This window comes from Meriones unguiculatus, chromosome 4 (genome assembly GCF_030254825.1).
Source record: "Meriones unguiculatus strain TT.TT164.6M chromosome 4, Bangor_MerUng_6.1, whole genome shotgun sequence".
NCBI classification, from domain to species: Eukaryota; Metazoa; Chordata; class Mammalia; order Rodentia; family Muridae; genus Meriones; species Meriones unguiculatus.
Window position 1 is genome coordinate 62,190,605 of NC_083352.1, and position 20,770 is coordinate 62,211,374.

The 20,770-nt window shown below is 50.7% G+C and overlaps 1 protein-coding gene across 4 annotated transcripts in view; it reads right to left on the minus strand.

The window, feature by feature from the left end:
- Positions 1–2,603: 2,603 nt before the first annotated feature.
- Lzts1 (leucine zipper tumor suppressor 1) overlaps positions 2,604–20,770 on the minus strand; it is a 59,560-nt gene continuing 41,393 nt past the window's right edge. For 2 of the 4 annotated variants that reach the window (XM_021652139.2, XM_060381895.1), the window contains exons 2-4: positions 11,169–11,626; positions 9,045–9,842; positions 2,604–6,132 (exon numbers count right to left, since the gene is read on the minus strand). In XM_021652139.2, coding sequence (XP_021507814.1) covers positions 5,470–6,132; positions 9,045–9,842; positions 11,169–11,513 — 1,806 coding nt within the window. In that variant the 5' untranslated portion in view covers positions 11,514–11,626 and the 3' untranslated portion in view covers positions 2,604–5,469. Of the gene's footprint in view, positions 6,133–9,044; positions 9,843–11,168; positions 11,627–12,851; positions 13,006–16,124; positions 16,266–20,770 lie in introns of those variants that run through there. The other 2 variants (XM_060381894.1, XM_060381896.1) reach the window with 2 other exon arrangements.

Below are 20,770 nucleotides of genomic sequence, written 5' to 3' on the forward strand. Positions count from 1 at the left end.
CATGTGAGATCCAGAAAACAGGCAGATCTTGGAGACTGCTAAGAGGGGCTGAACTTCCGAAATCAGTGGGAGTCACTGAAGGTTCTGAAAAGAAGAAAGGCATGATGGGATACACACACCTGTTAGCAGCCATGGGTTAATACGCCTAGAGAGGGGGCAGAGAACAAGTGGGGTCAGTCATGAGGTCAAGGTGACCAGGTCTACAGTTAACCAGCCAGCCAGGTCTACAGTTAACCAGCCAGGCATCTGGTATCTGGGCCTTGTTTTTGTAGCTACTAAAGAGAAAGGGCTATGTTTCCAAGTGTCCAGGATATTCAGAATGTTCTTTGACTCATTGCTAACCTCTGACCAACAGCTGTAGGAAGGGGAGGGGATGAGCTTTAAGGATTTGGTAGAACCTGCAGGATTCCGGATCTGACTGGGTAGGGAAGATGAAAGAGTACAAGGCAAAGCTGGTAAAACAGAGCTGTGCGTGCAGCAAGGATGGATCATTCACTAGGCTGAATGAACTGCCTCTGTGATTCATGCCTCCCCAAGCAAATGTATGAGTAAATTCGTTGAAGCTCACCATTTCCTTGTGAAATTACCCAGCTAAGGTGGGTTAAATCTCAGTGCTGGAGAACTAGCCTAGCATGTGCAAGGCCCTGGGTTTCATTCCCAGCACTGATTATTTCATTTTGAAATTTACTTATCTAGAAAGAAGCAAGGAATCGGTGTTGACTTCAACATCCTGGCAGGAATCACACCACTTCATAAATCTTCGGCTTTCATGTGTGGAAGAACAATGTAATTAATGCTTGAAGCTTTCCAAAGGCTATCAGGAAGTGATGGACCTTGTTTTAGATGGAAGGCAGGTAAGGTTACTCTGGTGGAGATTGGGGGTGGGCACAGCAGTCAGAGGAGACTGCAAGTCTCCTCACTAAGCTGTCCACGGAGGCTCCCAGACAAGAGATTCTCATGGGCTTAAGGAGAGAGGCAAGCTGAGATTTTCCTTTTTCTGTACTAATGGCCTTGCCACATCTTCAGACGCATGCCTGTCTACACAGCCGGCATGTACCGCCCTGCTTGTGGCCCTTGTAAAAGCTGTTTGCTTGGAGAATGTAAACTCTCTGAAAAGAAAGGATTGTTTTGTTTGGTTGTTTTTTTTTTTTTTTTTTTTTTTTTTTTGAGACAGGCTCTCTCTCTATAGTCCTCCCTGCGTAAACCAGGCTGTGTGCTGGGAGTGGTGGCACGTGCCTTCGATCCCAGCACTCAACACCTGAGTTAGGGAGAAAGTTGGGAACAGCGTGGCCTTCCAGACATAACTGAGTCAGGATGTGCTGCTGAAGATGCTCAGGAGGAGTCAGGACTGGCCTTCCTCCCTCCTCACACGTGGTCTGCAGACTCTAAGATATTTGGGCAAAGATAGTTGCCCCAACTTTGTGCTGTCTGCGCAGCCTGGTGGCGGCTGAGGACTGAGCTGCTTCTCTCTGTCTCTGCCTCCCCCCACCCCCCACCCCCCCACCCCCGCTTGTTTGAATCAGCATGTGATGAGGAGGTGGTATGGGAGACAATACTCCCCACCTACAGTGGAGCAGCCTTGGCAGAGCGTTGCCTCTGTGTATGAGAAGAAATAAATCTTTAAAAAAAATTTTTTTTTGAAGTGTCATGGTTCTGGGGATCAGGATGCTGGCAGGGTCTCTAAAGAAATCCCTGCTGCATGTGGCTTTGGCTGGGTCCTGGGTGGTCCTAGCTGGCTTGCTGGGATAAGTGACTTTCTTGCACTGGCAGAATGAGAACCTTCTGACCTTGCAGCTCAGGGCTCCCAAGAATGTTAAAGTGGAAGCTGCCAAGACTTCTGAGCTTATGCTAAAGTTGGCAGCATGGCTCTCCTGCCTGACTCCCCTGGGCCTACCTGCGAGGGGAGAGGAGGGGCCAAGCATCCAGGGTGTCCTGTTTGGGTAGGGCTATTATGAATAGCACAAGCCTAGCTGCAGCTAGGAAGAAGACCTGGCCACCTTCCCTAACATCAGCCTCTACTGACCTTCCCGTCCCAGAGGCAGTTTTATGTCCATGGGCCTTTAATTCTGTGTGTGTTAATTCTTTGTCTGTTACCATAGTGGCTACCTTTGGGGCTTAAGATCTGAACCCAAAACAGAGAATGCCCCTCAAGGTGAAGCAGGCAGGCAGGACAGATGGTAGTTGTGGTGACAGCCTTCCACCGAGGGGCCTGGAGGCGTGGCAACAATAGTTACTCTAGTCCCTTGCTAAAAAGCCATATGCAGTGGGCCAAAGACTGGCTATGAGGAGAGCAGCTGGTGGATCGGGGGGCTCAGAGGCTGGGTTTGGGAAGGGGCATGCTTTTGAAGCCACTGTCCCCTGGTCCCTTCCCTCCTCCCTCTGGGTCAGCCCAAGACCCATGTCACAAATAAGATCACCAGACTTGTAAGGGCACGGTGCCCCAGGTCATGGAGCTGCCTCCCTCAAGGCCTCTTAGCGTGGACCACGGCAGGCACGAAGAGACGCTGCTTTTCTATTTCCAAAAGGAGAGGCCACCATGAGTTGCCAGCCACATCATAGCAGAGGAGCAGAGATTAGCTCAAAGAGACAAAAGGAACTGTGAAGACATGAGAAATGGCATTCTTTATTCATAAATAAAAACATAAAATTACCAGAAATAGTTTACAGAGCCAACATAGAACTTCAAAAATAAAACAAAATGAAGCCATCAAGAGCATAGCAAACCAGAAACAAGGAAGAGAAAAAACAACTATGTACATAGTCTTCTAAATGCCAGCCCATCTGAAGCCAGCCTCTGCCAAGGGCTCCGGAGGGGTCAAAAGGGGAAAACAGGCTCCAGTTAGGGGTGCTGAGGCCTGCTGTGTGGCAGCTGAGAAGAGCTGGAGAAATCGCTGGCCCAGCCTGGCTTTCCTTTCAACATCTCTCTCACCTGAGACACAACCCAGGCTGGGGCCAGACACAAGAGGATCAGCAAGACCCACAGACGTCCCCCTGCTAAAGTTCAAGCTCACCTAGAGAACTGAGCAAGACAGAGCCGAGCAAGGAGAGGGCCCGTGGGGGCCAGGGCACTGCGAGACCCTCCCTGTGCTAGCTGGTGCTCCTCCTCAGCAAGCAGCAACATTTCCAAACCCCTGGAGGACAGTATGGCTCTGAGAGACGAAGCGTGGAGGGCTACTTGTCACACCCGTGTCCCTGCTCAGTCACTGCTGAACCTGAGCCTTCTGACATGGGCACGGACCACAAGATAGAAGGCTTCAGCACTGAGAAGAAAAGAAAGCCCACGCGAAGGCAAGGTTACTAGGTTACAGCACGGTTGCATCTTGAAACTACCTTGGGTTCTGGGGATGGTAGCAGTTTCTAGAGAGCATCTGCCATCTTGATTGTTGGACAAGTCCCAGGCACAGGTCTCAAAGATAAACTGAGGCAGGGCCACTGTCAACTTGAGCAGAAAGAACCCCTGTGTGTAGAGGGCACCCCATAAGGATCCAGAGTGCAAGCTTTGTGCCCCAGGCATGGCACCCGCTTCTTCCTGGCAAGAACTCCATGGCACAGCACTGGGCTCCTGGCTGTTCTTTCAGAAGATGGAGTCCTCCAATCTGGGGAAGGGAAGCTAACCCGTCTTGCTCTCCCTCTTTTGGACAGTCTGGGTGGGAAGAACAACTCGAACAAGGCACGGACTGGTAGAAAACGAAAGACTGAGGGCCATGAACTTGTTTAACTGGGCTGTGACCTGTGCTCAGTGGAGGGCATGACCCTGCAAGTGGGGGTTGTCATCTTTGGCCTGTAGATTCCAGATTTAAATTGAGCATGTGACCGCTGGCTGTGGTAGAACAGAGAACAGTGTGTCACTGAAAGTCAGTAGTAGGAGAGGCCCGGCGGAACCCCAGGAATGGGAAGCAGTGCCATCAGCAGGGAGGCTCCTAGCCTGCAGACACTAGCAAGGGAGGACAAGGTCACTAGGAAAGACAAGGTCACTAGGGCTGGGTCCCAGGGCGAGCATTAGGGAGGTCGAACTCAACTCGGGTTGGTTCCTGGACTGCCAAGCACCCAGACCCTCACTCACATCTCCTAAACCCTGGATTCCAGCCACCAGGCAAGCACATGGCTCAGGAATTCAGCAAGGGCTGGGTATCCTACCAACAACAGCTGTGGTAACAGCCAAAAATAGAATATGGAGCAGCCTGGCTGCCTGCTTGATCTGGCTTGCTTTGGGAAATACAGAATGGAAGGGGGAAGGCAAGAAAAAAAATAATTCCTTGAATGAGGCAACTGTACCTGCCCCTGCCCCTAGCTCTGGGTATCTTCAGGCTGCCATGGGTTCACATGCTGCTCTCTATGCTGATTCTTCACCCTCCGGGTTCCGCCTAGAGGGAGGATAGTGGGCGGTCTGGGATACTCAGAAGGCTCTGGGCGCACCCTGCCTCTCCCCTGCAGGGACTTCAGCCCTCTGCTGCACCTTCCCAACCTATGCACACTCACAACAGAATGCTGAAGGTGCTGGAGGGGAAGCAATGCTGCTTACTTGGCTACAGGCAAGGGAGGCTACTGTCCAGCTCCCTTGCGCACTGACTATGCAGATGGGCTATCATGGATCCAAGCAAGAGCCTGATGTTCAGGAAAGAAAATCCTTTGGGATTGGCTGCTGGCTAACTGAACTATTCAGGGAAGCCCCTGCTTTTGCCTCCGCTGGACCAATGAGGAGGCTCCCCTGGATCTATGCTTCATAGCATTTCCCTGCACCCCACCCGGGACCCCAATGACTATGGCTTTAAAAAGTGACCACTGGGGTCAACAGGGCTCTGCAGCTCATCTCAGACTTGACTCCTTGACTCCGCAGTCTGCCTTGGTTCTCTCTCTTCACACCCCACTCGGACCTCTTAAGACCTGTGAAGGCTCTGTAATGCTGGACTGTCCCTCCACGCCTTCCTCAAATGACTTGCTGAACTCTGTGGCAACCCAAGCCCTCCAACCTCCACAGACAGAGAAGTCCAGGCTGCAATGAAGACAGTGCCCAAGGCTTTCGGTTACTCATGGCTTCTTTCTATCCCCAAAGCATCCTAATATGCCCAGGGGATGACAGGGATTTAGGGATGACAGGGAAGATGGTTCTGTCCTTGGGTGGCGTTTGGCCTGTATGGCAGTTACTCCCTTCCCTGGTGGAGTGCCTTTCTCACTATGAACAAGGCCAAAGTTGAGGGGAGCCTCAACCAGCACAGAAAGCTCCCTGAACACATCTCTAGAAGAGCTTGGGGTTCAGAGACGAAGCTCTAATAAGCAGCAGGGTTCATTAGGCTGAAAAAGGCAAGAGGGGAGGAAAGGCTATGTGGTGACCCCTCCCACCACTGGGGACTCCTGAGCCTGGGCCCAAGAGGTGGCTTCTCCCAGGGGGGCTTAAAATGCCTCTGAATAGGCTCCGCCCTCCATGCTTCTGGGGTCCAGTCCCCAGCCCTCCATCCCCCAGGCAGCCCCTCAGATCTCAGTGGCTATGATGTCCTCATAGGGGATGTCAGCCCCGGCCAGGTCAATCTCAAAGGGCTCCCCAGCACCGTCCCCACGGGCCAGCTGCTGCAGGGCCTTCTCTAGACGCTGGTTGCGCTGGTACATGGCCAGGTAGCTCTGTTGCAGCTGCTTTTGGTACTGGATCACTTTCTCCTTCTCTTCTTTCCACACCAGCCGCTCGTGCTGGAAGCCTGAGGACATCTGGTCGTGGCCTTGCCTCTCTTCCTTCAGCTCAGCGCGCAGCCGCTCCAGCTCCCGCTGCAGAGCGGGGATGTCCTCTGAGAAAGTGGGCCCAACCCCTGGGGGCCCCAGGGACACAACATCTCGATGCAGGGCAGCCTGGGCCCGAAGCTCCAGCAGCTCCTGCTCTAAGAGGTTCACCTTCTCCCTCAGCAGCTCCGCCTCGCTCTTCTTGCGCTGCAGTTCGTTCTCACAGACCTCCAGCCCCAGCCCCTTGGCGCGCAGGGCACTCTCCAAGTCCTGTGTCTTCAACTCCATTCCCTCCAGCTTGCCCCGGGTGTCCTTCAGCTGCGCTTTCAGACTGAGGATCTCGCTGGCCTTGGTGTTTACCTCTATCTGGGACTCTTTGAGCTGTTGCTTCAGAAGAGAGATCTCACCCGACTTCTGGCACACCTGCCAAGGGTGGGGTGAGAAAGGGTGAGACACAGTACCAGAGGTGGTTGGCATAACCCGCACCAAGATGATATCTTTCTGCTTCCGAAAGGGTTCAGCCTGCTCCTGACAGCGTGCCTCGAACACAGTCCTTGTGCTGCAGACAGCCTGCTTTACTTGCACGCATTTCCAACTGCCTCCCTCATCTCCATCTTGGCTTCTCTGCCATTCCAGCACCCCATTGGCTATCAAAGCTGGGCCAAGAGCACATGGTGTCAGGTCACTTTGTCTCTGGGGTCTTGGCTCTTTGGGGTCCATAAGTATTACTTGGGGTCGTGATATGGTTTGGAGTGGTGGTACACACCAGTCTAAACATACCAAGCCTGTCTCCTATCCCACCCCACACCTCTGATTAAAAAAACAAAGAAAGCAGGAAGAAAAAGTTTTTTTTTTAATTAAATTTAACAAAAAATATTTTAAAAAGTGCATTTGATCCCTACCACAAACAAACAAACAAAATCGACTCTTGGAACAAAACTAGAGGCCAACACCCCATATTTCCTCTTTCCCTCTCCCGGTAAAGCTCCCCCTTTGCTGCCAATGAAAGACTGACCGATGCAGAGAACACATAGCCTCAACTCCATGCACAGCCAGAGCCCAGAATTTTCTGACAAGGCCGAGTCCAGACCTTGAATGTCTCCCAAAGCCCACATGGTAAAGTTTTCCAGTGTGGTAACACTGTGAGGGAGTGGAGCTTCTAAGAAGTAAGGGCTAGTGGAAGATGGTTAGGTCACTGGCCCCTGAAGGGGATTGTGGGATCCTGGACGCTGCTTTGTTCTCTCCTTTGCTTCTTGTCCATAAGGCGATAATGGCATGGGAACATGTTCCCACCACGATACACCACTTCTTCACAGGCCCAAAGCAGCAGGGTCTGTTGGCCCACTGATCATGAAGTGAAACCTCCAATACTGTGAGCCAGAATAAACCTTTCCTCTTTGTAAATTGCATATCTGTGCATTTTGTTATGATGACCCCCCACCAAAAAAAAAAAAAAAAAAAAAACAAAAAACCCTGAGTAACACCCCAAGCCTACACTCGTTTGATGGAGGGTTAGGACAGTCACATTAACGCACAGGCTGTAAAGCCAGATTGCGTCACTTATGCACCGGGTGAAGCCGGCACACGGCAGCCTGCAGGCAACAAGCAATTACAGATGTGAACTCTGGCGGTGCACGCCTGTCATCCCAGCACTCAGGGAGGCAGAGGCAGGTGGATCTCTGGGAGTTTGAAGCCAGCCTGGTCTACAAAGTGAGTCTAGGATAGCCAAGGCTACACAGAGAATGCCTATCTCAAAAACAAAACAACAACAACAACAAAACAAACAAACCAGTGACCTCTTGGGATGGTGAGGATGAAAGGGCTCACAGGAGTAACACATTTGTCTCCAACCCTGACGAGCTGAGTTCCATCCTTGAAACCCACATGAAATTCTACATTTGGGCTTCAGCAGGTTCATGCCCTCCCCCCTTGCAATAAATATTAAAAATTTGAACTTTTGGTCCACATTCTTAGAGCTATAAGGATTCAATGTAAAAATATAGCACTTTCTAAATTCTCTGTAAATTAAATGGGTTTATATGACAATATTTCTGTCATTATTATTACTTGCCTTTTTACTGTTTTGCTAAGAATCCTGACCAGCAGAGGTGGAAACAAGGTCACAGCAATGTCCACCTTAGCTCCAGACTGGACCATAAGGATGGACGACAGAGGCCAATACTTGCTGCTTATCGTGCACCAAGGGTCTCTTTCTTCATCCTGCCTGTAACTACCTGTTCCTTCGCCGTGAGGCAGGAAGCGCCAGGCAGTCAGCTGAGGGTCGACCACCCCCTGCAGGAGGATGCTAATCCATCCAGACAGAACAACTGCTGTCCTTCCTTACACAGTTCTCTGGAGTGCACACACCCTACTTCCTGCCAGGCCACAGGTGTTGCTGGGAGAAAAAGCCGCTATCCTACTAGCAGGGTACACGCGGGGCCCTGACTGCTCTCCAGCAAGGCCAGGCTCACATGATTCCTTCCAGATGACTGAAGGACTGAGGAAACACATCAGGGATGGAGTGCTTTCCTAGCAGGTGTGAGGCCCTCGGTTTAAACCCCAAACAAAACCAAACCAAACAAAATAGCAAAACCTAAGCTGGACATTGCATCTTGTTCCTACCTTGGCTAGTCAGGATTCTTAGCAAAACAATAAAAAGTAAGTAATAAATCGTGACAGAAATACTGTTATAAACCCATTTGATTTAGAGAATTTAGAAAGTGCCATGGTTTCCGTCTAATCCTCATAACCGCACTGTGAAGCAGGCATGTTCCAGTATTTCGGTCTGTAATGGAGGAAACTGGCACACAGCTTTGCTATGGTTGGTTAACAACAACGAAGGGAACTCCCCAAAGTGTAAGTGATCCTGCATTTGTCTGCCTGTGTTTAAATCTCAGCTATCAAGTAGAATTTCCACTTACACCTCAGCAAGAAGGAGCAATGCCATCATTGAGACCCACCACCAATGGCGGTAGTTAGGGCCTTCTCCTCCAAAGCGCCACACAGACCCATCCCTTCTTTCGGGCCCTCAGACCAGACACACACAGGAGGACTCAGCCCTCGGGTGGCCTGGCTGGCCTCCTTGTCTGTGTTCTGGCTTTCCCACCAAAGACCAGGCTACTAAGTTCAGTGACTGGGGCGATAAGGACATACAGTGATGGAAAGAGCGACAACGTAAGAGCGTCCCCCATGCTAGCTCACTCGGGAATCCCTTCCTGGTCAGAAAGCTGGCTCTTGAGCAGCATTGGCCTGAGCACTCAGTGTGGATGCTGCTCCGCCCGCACTGATAGGGCGGCTGTCAGCAACGCCCGCCCTGGCAGGACTGTGGGTCTTACCTCCCACTGGGTCTCCTCCAGTGCAGGGGCGAAGCTGGTCTTCTCCCGCTCATAGGACCTCAGCTTGGTCTCCAGCAGGTCCTGCTCCTTCATTAGGCTCTCCAGCTCCTGCCGCAGCTGCCGTTTCTCCTGCTGCAGCTGCAGCACCTGGAGCTGCAGCACCTGCTGCGCCCGCTGGCTCTTCTGGGAGGCTGGCTTCAGCTTGCTCTTAGGTTCCGGGCACTCCAGCTCGTCCCTGCTGCGCCGCGGCCGCTCCTCGAACGCCTGGCCAGACGCAAACTCCTTCTCATCGAAACTGCGCTGCAGCTTCTGCAGCGCACTCTCCCTCTGCAGCAGCTTCTGCTCCAGCTCCTGGATGGCGCACTCATCCGTGGAGAGCGGGGAGCGCACACACGAGGAGCCCTTGTCTGCCTTGCCGGCGTGAGCCAGCTTGCTGCCCCCATCGGAGAAGGACAGAGCCTTCAGGCTCATCATGTTGCTGTCCTGAAGGACGATGCCTTGTGTGATGTTGTGTGCTGAGCCCCCGAACCGGCTCGTCGGCCCCACGGGGGTGACCAGGGGATCCAGCTGGTAGCTGCTGGTAGTGCTATGGGTGGGCAGGCTGGACATGGAGTTCCGGCCTGAGTCAGACAGTGCCCCCGAGCACAGGCCTGGCTTCAGCTCCTGCTCCTTGGGCTTATCGGGAGCCATGGGGTGAAGCTGGTGGCTGCTGCTCTCAGGCGAAGAGTGGAGGATGGCTCCTGACCGTGGCAGCACAGGCTTGAAGGCAGTGGGCCTCACTGCTCCCTTGTCTGAACTCTGGGGAAGCAAAGGTCGGCACAGACCTGAGTGTCCCTGCCACACTCAACTCACCTTTGCTCAGTATGTGTGTGAGCGTACATGTGCCACCCTCATGAGGCCACCGCCCACCTTGTCATTAGCCACACACTCACACTCACTGACACTCCCTCTGAACCTAAGAATGTCTTCACTGATGGCGCAGGCACTGACTATCCTAACAGCGCTGTCACCTGGTCTCAGCTCTCTAGAGAGGTTGGATGAGGACTAAGGTACGGTTCGTAAGGACAATGGGCTGCGTGAGCTCATCACTTCCTTCCCCTCTGCCTCTTTCATTGGGCCTAGCAAGGGACTGTAAACCACCCACTCCCTCCAGTCCAGGCTGGAAGACCATGTGGTATAGCAATCCTTTCTGAAGCTTGCAGTTTCCTCAGTATTCAAGGGAAACAAGGCCTTTGCTGAGAAAACTTTGTGAAAACACAGCCATCTTTCTTATTCTGGAGCATTCCAGGTCCTAAATCTCAGATCTGAAATGCTCCAGAATCTACAACAGTTTGAGTCCAGACAAGAAAAATTCACACATTAGGAGATCTTGTTTTGTGCATAAATTTTGTGTCAAGTATACACAAAACATAAATGATTGCTGCGCTTAGATATATCATTGTAGGTAACTGAAAGAAAACAACCCTGAAATCTCTGGCACCCCTGTTCACAAGCATTCTAGGTCAGCGGTGTTTAACTGTGCTTTAGAGCCATGGACTCTGACACAGAGGGGACATGGGCACAGGAGAGGTGACCTGTTGCCAGTGTGCACTAGTGAGGCTTGCGAGAGCCTGAACTGTTGGAGGAGCTGGATTTCTGAATACTCTCTGTGGGCATCCTTGCTCATTTGATGAGAACGAAATCCGAGGGCCCTTCTCTAGCCAGCAGTGACAGAAACCAAACCGCAGGCAGGGCAGAGATGCAGGTGAGAATGCTAACTCCTTAATGTCCCTAAGAGAGCACCCTCATCTTCCTGTCCACCCTTCCGGGGGTAACAGCCTGTCTTCCCCGGCCTGTGAACTTGCTGCCATTTGGCCTACCTGAACCACGCAGGTCAAGTCCCAACAAAGTTCAGAAATGTTTGAATTGCCCCTGTGCCCTTTGCTGCAGGGAAAACCTACGATTTCTGGTTAGGGGATAGACTTGATTTCTGCAGCGAGGCTGAACACTTCCACTCCTACCACTGTTGATCTGGCTTCTGGGAGATCTAAATGCTTGGGCATCGGAGTATTCATCTACACTTCTCATGTCCCAAATCCCCTCCCCTTTTCTCCTCAAACTCCTTTGTCAAAGACCCTCACTCACCATTTCCAGCTGATTGGAGAAGGGCATAAGCTTCGGTGGGGTGGCTGGGTCAAAATCTACCCCGGCCTGGGCCCCCATATCCCCACTGGACAGGGCTGTGTAGTCTGGGCGGTGGGAGCCTCGGGCCTTCTGGCTGACTTTGATATAGAAGAAGTCTTCGCTCTTTCCCATTTTGGAGCTGGACTTGCCACGCCCTGAGTCCTGGGAGAAGCCGAACCTCAGCAGCCCATCCGAGTAGCGATTGAGCTTCTTGAGGTGCGAGGATTTGCGCAGCTTGTACTGTGATGCACGGCAGTGCTTGCTGTGGAAACTGTGGCCTGAGATAAGGCTGCTGACACTGCCCATGGTGACGCAGAGCCAAGGGCCTTGGGGTAGAACAGGGGACTGGAGAGACTGGAGCAGCAGCCGGGGACTGTGGTCAGAGCAAAACCTCCTCACAGCCTGGGAGAGCCATGGGCCTGGAAAGAGACACAGAGAGGTCAAGATCTCGGCAGAGCACTGTCATGATGATTTCAGGAGTGTTATTCCTATCACGAAACCTGGATGGTAGAGAAGTGTACACCAAATGCTGGCTCTGCCTCATCTCTGAGTCTGTCATTCTGATGGCAGGGTGAGGCGCCATCCTATGCCTTGGGCATACACTGGAAAGTGAAGGATTGTACAGAATTGTGGGACCCATATGTAGTGCCATATGGATGGAAGAAAGCCCATACCCAATCTACCAGACCCATTCAAGTATTGTGCTAAACACTATGCTAAGAAGGCAGGATGCTTATGTAGCGGGCTTGCTGGGGCAGGAGAGTTCCGTATACCCAGGGAGTGCTGGGTTAGCTGTAGCCCTCAGTATGTATTTATTAGAAGCTTGATGTCATATGCTTGTGATATTTGGGAATGTGATTTGAACTCAATAGGATTAGATGAGATGCAGGGGCCTGATGACATCATTAGCTCTGAAGACAAAGAGAAGCTAGGTGTGATAGCACATACCTAATATCCCAACACTTGGAGGGTAGAGGCAGGAGAATGGAGAGTTCAGGGCTAGCCTCACGGCAAATTAAAGACCAAAAATGCCTAAGCTACATCATAGTAGGAACCTGTCTTATTAGAAAAGGAGAAAGGGGGAGATGGAGGAAAAGGAGGAAGAGCAGGAGCAAGAAAAAGAGTCAATTGGGTACTTGCTCTACCTGAAAATGTGCTGCCTGTACAGTGGCCCCCTTGGGGGAGGACCACAAAGAGCACCCCTCTACAACAAGAAGGACTTGACTAGATGTGGACGCTCTACCGTTCTTGAACTTCTTAGGCTTCAGAAAGGTGAGCTGGAAATGCCCATATTCTTTACAAATTATCCTGTTTATGGCCTTCTGTCACAGCAATGATGTCAACAATAATGTCAGATCTCCAGAAGCTGAGAAGCAGGCCATGGGAACCTGGGAGGGACAAAGCTTCAAGAAGCTACAAGTACAAAAGGCCTGAGTGTGTAAGGCAGAGCTTGCTCCTTGGGTCCAGCTTAGATAGTGTCCTCACGGGAGAGCCATTGGGTTGCCAGGGTAGGCTGGAGAAGCTGCAGCAGACAGAAAGCCTGCAGCCAGGTGCCATGGCACAGGGAGCTTGGACAGCCTCAGGGATGTTAGCTTGACTGAGACAGAAAGGAGTGCCAGCGATCTAAGCAAGGGACAAGTTCACCTTGTGTTCTGAGGAGGGTCGCTGTGGCAGCTGGGTAGAGGGGCTGCTGAGGGGCTCGGCTGTCTGAGTGACTTCAGTTGGGCTGAAGAAGCGGGGACTGTTCTAGATGTACTTTCAAGATGGTCTGAGAGGATTTACTGAAGGATCTGGTAAAGAAGTGAGAGAAAGAGCAGTCAAGGATTCTGGGGCTCTGGGGGCTGGTTGGTGTAGCTCATTGATAAAGTGACTGCCTGGCAACAGAGATGCTACTCTAGAGACGCTGAAACAGAGGACCCCAATAATTAAAATTTCCCTGGGAGTCCTGGGAGCAGGGAGGCTCATCTTATTGGAGCGCACTGCAGGAGACACTTCACCCACGAGGGTCAGGACTACACCCTCACCAGGACTACTTCATTGTGTATAGCCCTAGCCCTCTAGCCAAAGGTCCAGTCAGTCACTCTGAAGATAGCCTTAGGAAAGGAGCGACATCACTCTTCATCTCTTCCTCCTCCCAGCATGTCCACATGATTTTTCACTAGTGCTTGTCATCTCTTTAATTGGTATACTGCGGACGGATGATGGCAGAGCTAGCGTTATTGGGACTGCCAGAGTCCAGGCTTTTATTCAAAATTCCATTAACAGTAGGGCATGTACAAGGACCTGGGTGCTATCCCTAGCATGTGTGTGTGTGTGTGTGTGTGTGTGTGTGTGTGTGTGTGCATGTGTGTGTGTCCATGCACATGAGCGAGAACACATACACAAATAAATAAAGAGAAAATTGCAGATAAAAAACACCAAGCATTAATTTTTTAATGTTAGTGTTTTCATGGAGCGACCTGATGCAGGGATCTGTCGCTCATTGAAACAAGGAAGACCACAAGCTGAGCAACTGCATGTGAGCTGAGCTGAAGAGCAGAAGTTTGGTTTAAGACTGTAAGTTTGCAAACCCTGTTGGGCACCCAGGCTTGATGGAGTAGGCTCCAGGCAGTGAGGGAGGCACTGGAGCCACAGATCCACAGGCAGAAGATGTGAGTGTGTCTCCAGCTGATGGAGGAGCTACAGTGGCGGGTTCAGAGAGCAAGCTCAGGAGGCAGGAAGGTGGGAGACAGCAGCAGAAAATCAAGAAAACTCCAACTGTGAGGAAGGAAACTGGTTCACCCAGATGCTGCTTGTAAGTTTGCAAATGAGAATTAGTCCCTGACAAGAGTGCTTTTGATGAAGTGGTGGGAACAAAGCCTTGCTGGGAGAGGGCGCAAGGGAGGAAAGGGACAATTGTGTCCTTGAACTCCGAAAAAGACATGATCAACTTGGTTTTGGATCCTCAGTTAGGCCCCTGCTAGCCATAATTTGGGAAGTAAACTGTTTAACAACCTCACCCTAGCTTTGCACACTAATTTAAACAGATAGTTTAAAATATTTTAAAAAGTAATAGGAGTCTCTCTGTAATCAGTGCCTCAAATAGTAATAACTGGACAGCGAAACACAGTGCTACACACACACACACACACACACACACACACACATTCAGGAGTAGGTAAAACCACACATTTCCTGCAAATAGTGTGGCGCTATCTATACAGGGGGAAGAAGTGTTTCTCCAAGAGAAGACATAAGGACCCAGGGGAAAGCGACTACCAGCTCCCTCAGGCAGCAATGGAGAACAGACCTGTGTTCCTCTATCTGCTCTAAATTAGGACATGGATCCTGAAGAGGCCTCAGAAGTCCCAAGTGGCTCATGGAAGCAGTGTGCGCCCCGGTGAACGAGGCTTCAGGCTAAGGATCCTGGCATGGGTCCGGACTTGCCCTACCTGAAGTCTGAAGAAGCTAAGCTCAGAACAAATACACTCCAAATTGCACTCATGGAAGCTCCACGGGATCAAACCTCACTGTGCAAGCTTAGGACATGTAAGTTTACTGTGGAAAGTGTTTTACTAAATTGGTGACCTCTTATGCTCAGAGAAACAGTCAGTCTGGCCTGGAGGAATCACCAGGCACCATCTGTAAAGCCCCACTGTGTGCAAAGGGCCTGTGACATTTCCTGAGTGCACAGTGATAGCAGGTACCTAGCAAGTGGTAGGCATTATCATTGGCATCTTTTATTTCAGTTTCGGTGGGACCCCTGCCAGCATTCCTCATCCCTATCCAATCTTTCCTGTCTATATCACATTTTCTAAAATGATGTGCTTTGGCCTTCCTAGGAGCAAAGGGTTTCTCTGCTAACCTTAGTGTTGACATTGGCCAAGTGTCGTTTTTTCCTTTCCTCATCTCTAATTCAGTTCAGACCTCCAGTCCCAGCGGACAAACAGCCTGATGCTATCCACCTACGGGACAAAAGGCTCTCCTGAATTCTGCACATTGGGTCACCTTAGAGGAGGTTCTGTCTTCTACCACGTGAAGTCTTGGGAGGAAACTTGAGCCCTCAGGCTTGGTGGCAAGTGCCTTTCCCCAGCGAGCCATCTTGCTGGCCCCATCACACCTCTTGGGCAGGTGGCTTCTTATCTCCTGCACCAAGTGAACATTTGTGAGAATTGTACATGGCATGGCTCTGGCTGAGAAAACTTTCCGTATGAGAACCGGCTTCTCTGATTGTTTCTTTTATTGCAAAGCAGAAATATTTGTATTGTTTTTAGGGTATTCTTATGCAGCTCCGGCTGGTTTGATACTAGACAGCCCAGGCTGACCTCAAGCTCAAGTCCATCCTCTTGCCTTACTTTCCCACGTGCTGAGATTACAGGAGAACCACCAAGCCTGGCTGAAATTCCCTCCCTTAAAGTGGGACAATAGAAAGATGAAGAATGCTCACAGAGTGCAGTGTGAAGCTTGGCACAGGACATGTACCTCTACAGGAATGTCCAGGATAAACAGAAGCCTGTGAGAGCACGCCTCTACAAGCCAGTGACAGATGACCCACAACCGCAACCACAGTACCGGTCAGGCAGTACCAGGCAGGCTAATGGCTTGCTACAAGGTTATGGCGGCACTGTTTTGGGAAGCTGTGGGACCTTTTGAAAGCAAGATCTAACAGGCAGACACAGGGTCATGAATAAAGCAAGGGGACTACAGCGAGTTCTAGCTTCATCCAGAGTTCTCTGCTTCCGGGTCCCTTCAGGTGGCAGGGTCAGGGCTGGGGAGCCGGCCCTGTGGATAAGTGCCTGCCATGCAAGCTGGAGGCCTGCAATCCAGGTTCCCGGAACCTGTGCAAATATAGGGCAGGCCTGGCGACCCGCCTGTAATTCTAGTGCTCAGGAGGATCCTCACAACAGCCTGGCTGGCACTGACAAGTCCAAGGCTCACCTCTGAGCGGCAGGGCCTGAACTTAGATCTGCATGTCACCATCCGTTAGATAAACACGGAGCCACACTTCCACATTCTGTTGGGGATGTTGACTCGGGGAACCAAAGTTCCTGTCCCAATGACCAAGGTGAGTCTCTAGGACTGAGAGAGAAATTAAAGGAGAAAACAAGGAATGGAGCCAGCAGTCACGCCTGCATTTCCTTTATGTATAAATACCAGGAAGGTCCCACAGGCTCTGAGTGGCAGCCTGGGTGCTTCCCCGGGCACAAGTTTTGTGCTGCGTGTTCGGAATTGGAAGAAGACAAAGAACTGTGGCAGTAAAGAAGAGGGCGCCCCAAGGACGGCCACCTCTGCTCCCAAGAACAGTCCTGCCCCTCTGCGCACACATTCCGTGCACCACCCTCAGTTCCTCACGTTCAGGGAGCGCTCAGGGAGCGGCAAGGTTCAAGATTACGCTGCAGCAACCTGGAGAGCTGTCCAGCACACTTGGTTGTAATTCAGCCTTAGTCTACGTCACCCCACCAGACTTGATGTCTCTTTCCTTTGCCAGAACAGGGCAAAGGGACACTTTCCAATGCCCAGGAAACAAACCTTCACAGGCCACGAGGAAAAGCAGAGGGCCACTCAGATCTGAAGAGATTCAGGAAACGGAAAAGAAGAAGGAAGAAGCCACTCAGTGTGGTAGGGTAGCCGAGGCTGCATGAGCTCTGAGGAACTTCACTGAGGGCTGGAGAGATGACTCAGAGCTTAAGAGCACTGGCTGCTCTTCTGAAGATCCTGAGTTCAAGTCCCAGCAACCACACTGTGGCTCACAACCACCTGTAATAAGATCTGCTGCCCTTTTCTGGCCTGCAGGCAGAATACTGTATAAATAATAAACCTTTTTTAAAGGGAGCTTCACAGATGAGTTCGTGTTAGCAGCAGCTCCAAAGACAACAGGAAGCCAAAGCTGCCTCACTTCTCTCTTCCCAGAGCCCCTCCCCCCGGGGACTCAGGACCAGCCTAGTCCTCTCCCACAGCAGCACCAGCATTCAGCCCTCCTCCAGCCTGCACTGGGCCTCACTGCACCAGCACAGGAAATGGATGTCTACAGCCCTCACTGTTGACACTTAGGTGGGAACAGGGATGAGGTGCCTCCGCAGCTCCTTCTCCGTTCCTGTTCTGCACTCTCCTCTCCAAAGGAAGTCAGGGCTGACTCAAGTCGATGCGCAGCTCCTTCTCCGTTCCTGTTCTGCACTCTCCTCTCCAAAGGAAGTCAGGGCTGACTCAAGTCGATGCGGTACATTCCTGTTTATCCCCCTTCCACAAAGTGGAAGGCAAGGTATGGCGTTGGAAGGAGTCAGTCTGAACTGCGAACCCAGGGTCTCCTTCCCATGGAGGAAAACAGTTGACCCTAACCCATAACACACATCGGCCTAAGGGCAGGGTTCTGGGCACCGTGTGTGTGCACCCTCCCATCTCCCCAACACAGCAAGAGAAGTCACTGGCCAAGCTACAGACCAGCGAGCGGGCTCTGGCTGCCCACTTGGTTCTTTCCGTCCCACTGCCCTCCTTCACTCCTTCCCCAAACTTTGGGGAGAAAGTCTGGCCTTGGATTATAGACCTGACTTTTCTCCTTCCCTCTGGGGACTGGAAAGATGGGAGACAGGAGCAAGAATAGGGTGAAGAGCAAAGAAAACAGGCAGCATGACCTCAGATCCCTCACAACTTCAGCCCCAGCGGCCTTACTTCTTAAGATGTGGGCGTGTTTGAGATGGACTTCTATAGAAACCCCCCAGGCCGGGCATGGTGGTGTACTCCTTAGGAGACAGAGGCAAAAGAAAGAGGAGACCAGCCTGGGTCACACAGCTAGGCCTTGTCTCGAGAAAATAAAGAGCGGATGGGGGTCACTGGACTGCGAAGCCCTCTACTCAGGGCAACAGCACTCAGGGTACTGTCTCGAATTGGCTGGTCCTGTGCCTGGCAATCCACTATGCCACCTTTATTCTTGTGTTTCATTCCTATTCTAATACAATTTTTTAAAAGTTAAAACACTTACAAAATTAACTCAAGGGTTGGAGAGGCTTAGAGCACTTTTTATTCTTGCAGAGGACTTGATTCAGTTCCCAGAGCCCACATTGTGGTTCCAGCAGTCTGTAACTCCTGTTCCTGGAGATTCCTAAATACATCCAATACCTTCTTCTGACCCCCAAGAGCACCAGGGATACACAAAGCATGCACACACACACACACACACACACACACACACACACAAAATACTCATTCACCATTCACAGGAAATTAATTCACCTTTTGTTGTTTGTTTTGTTTTTGTTTTTGTTTTTTGAAACAGGATTTCTCTGTGTATCCCTGGCTGCCCTAGAACTCACACTGTATCCCAAGCTGGCCTCCAACTCAGATCTGCCTGTCTCTGCCTCCCATGTGCTGGGATCGTAGGTATGTACCACCATCAGCTAGCTCAGAAAATAAATCTTAAAGTTAAAAGTAAAAAAATCAAGCACTCCATGAAGTATTTGACAATTGTTAATATGCTGACATGTTGTTTTCAGAAATAAAACATAGCAGAGTTGAATCCCCACCCACATTCTCCCCAACCTCTTACCCCCAGCTCTCTCCTCAAGGGAAGTCAATCCCATGAATTTGACAGGAATATTTTTGGATCATAAAACATTTTAACATATTCTGTATGAATGCTATATAGTTTTTATACAAATGCTATGTTATAGGTGCTGGAGAGATGGTTCAGTGGTTAAGGGCACTGACTGCTCTTCCAGAGGAACTGGGTTCAAAAATAACTGTCTGCAATTCCAAGATCTGACCCTCTCACATAGAAATACATGCAGGCAAAACACCAATTGCATAAAATAAGAATAAAATAAATTTTAAAAATTTCATAAAAGCATTAAATGTTTGTTTTAGGGCTAGAACCACCTGCTGCCTGGGTACCTCTGTGGAATGCTAGCTCTTTACATCGCTCAGGCCTAGACACTGTGCTGCAAAAACTCTCCTCTATATGACAGTTTTGACACACACATGAGAGCTTTTTGAAGTGTTGTTCTTGAAACTAGAATAGGTCTTGAAAGCTGTCCAGGTTTTATAGGCCCTAGTCTTTAGCGGAATCCCTTCAGGGCAGCTGACACCTGAGCCCCTCATTAGCTAAGAAGGAAGGCAGAAAGATAAGACGCAAACCAGAAAATCACACTTCACCCACAGGAAGGCAAGGCGGGGTCAGTCACTTTAAGGCAGGGCAGGGTCTGTGGTTGTTTTTAAGAGATGCCATCACTGTGGAGGGGTAGGAGGGACCCTGAGGGTGAAGAAGCTTTAGAAGAATCTCTGCAGCTCTGCAGTGGCCAGCACTGACAATACCATGTCCATGAGATCTTCCATGACATGAGAGTCAGAGGGACCTTGGACATACTATGCCTAAATCTTTCATGATATAGAGGCTAAACGGAGGCTCAAGTGGGAAGGGACTATACCAGTTTGTACCTCAAGTTCCAGGTCAACAACACACTTTTTAGCTACTAATGGGACAAGGCCAGCTGGTTTTCATTGGTGGATGGGACCAGCTAGAGAGAAGCACTAACTGCTCTCTGTGGATAAGATACATACAGGTGTGTCTGTGTGCGCACGGGGTGTGGGCGCACACGCGCCTGGGAGAATATAAGTATATGAGAGCATAGGAGTGCCTGTGACTGACTGCACAAGTGTGAACACAGCTGTCTTTGCGGGAAAGTATGTGCTTATGAGCAACACAGTGTGTGACCGTTAATGTGTGTATGCGCATGTGTGAGCGCAAGCCTGCTTGTATGAATATGTGGGCAACCGTGTATGTGTGAGAGTATATGACTGTGAGTCGGAGAGCGTTTCTTTATGAGAGAAAGAAAGGGAATGTGGGAGGAGCTACCTGTGTGATTGTTTTTGTGAGTCCAGTCTCCAGGTATGGCAGCTTCTGGGTAGGATCAGAACCCCCAACCCTTTAAGAAAAGGTCATAATCTTGGCAATTGGAGCCACATCCTTATTTTCCCTATATTAAGCTCTCTCCCCTGAACTCATTCATAAACACTGGCCGTTGGGGCAGACCACGGGCAAGTGTGGAAGAAAGAAAGGTTCTCCCAAAAGAACTAGAATCTCTTCTTAGCCATTTCCTCTGCCAGGGAAGCCGGATCCCTGCAAGCTTTAGCTCATTGCTCATTTCCTGCTTTAAGCAGATATCTTTTTTTCCTTTTCTAATTAATTAATTTTTATTCACTTTACATCTTGGTTGTAGCCCATCCCTCCTCGCCTCCCAGTCCCACCCTCCATCCCTCTCCCCTCCCATGCTCCTCAGAAAAGGGGAGCCCCCTTCCCATCCACCCCAGCTTGTCAAGTCCTAAGCAGATATCTAAATTAACTGACCACCCTAGAGAGAAGCGTATTTCCCCTCCACCACCCCAAAGTAGTCCTGCTCAAAGTCTCTGGTCAAGACAAATGTGAGCCTGGGTTTCTATTTCCAAGGATCTGAGAGATGCCAGGTAGCCAGGTACCTACTCAAGAAGTTTAAACAGCAATACGGATTTAGCTGAAAGGCCCAGATGCTCAAGTTTGCCAATTTGCTTGGAGCCAGGCAGACACGGCCCCACCCACCACCCACCACCCACCCCCC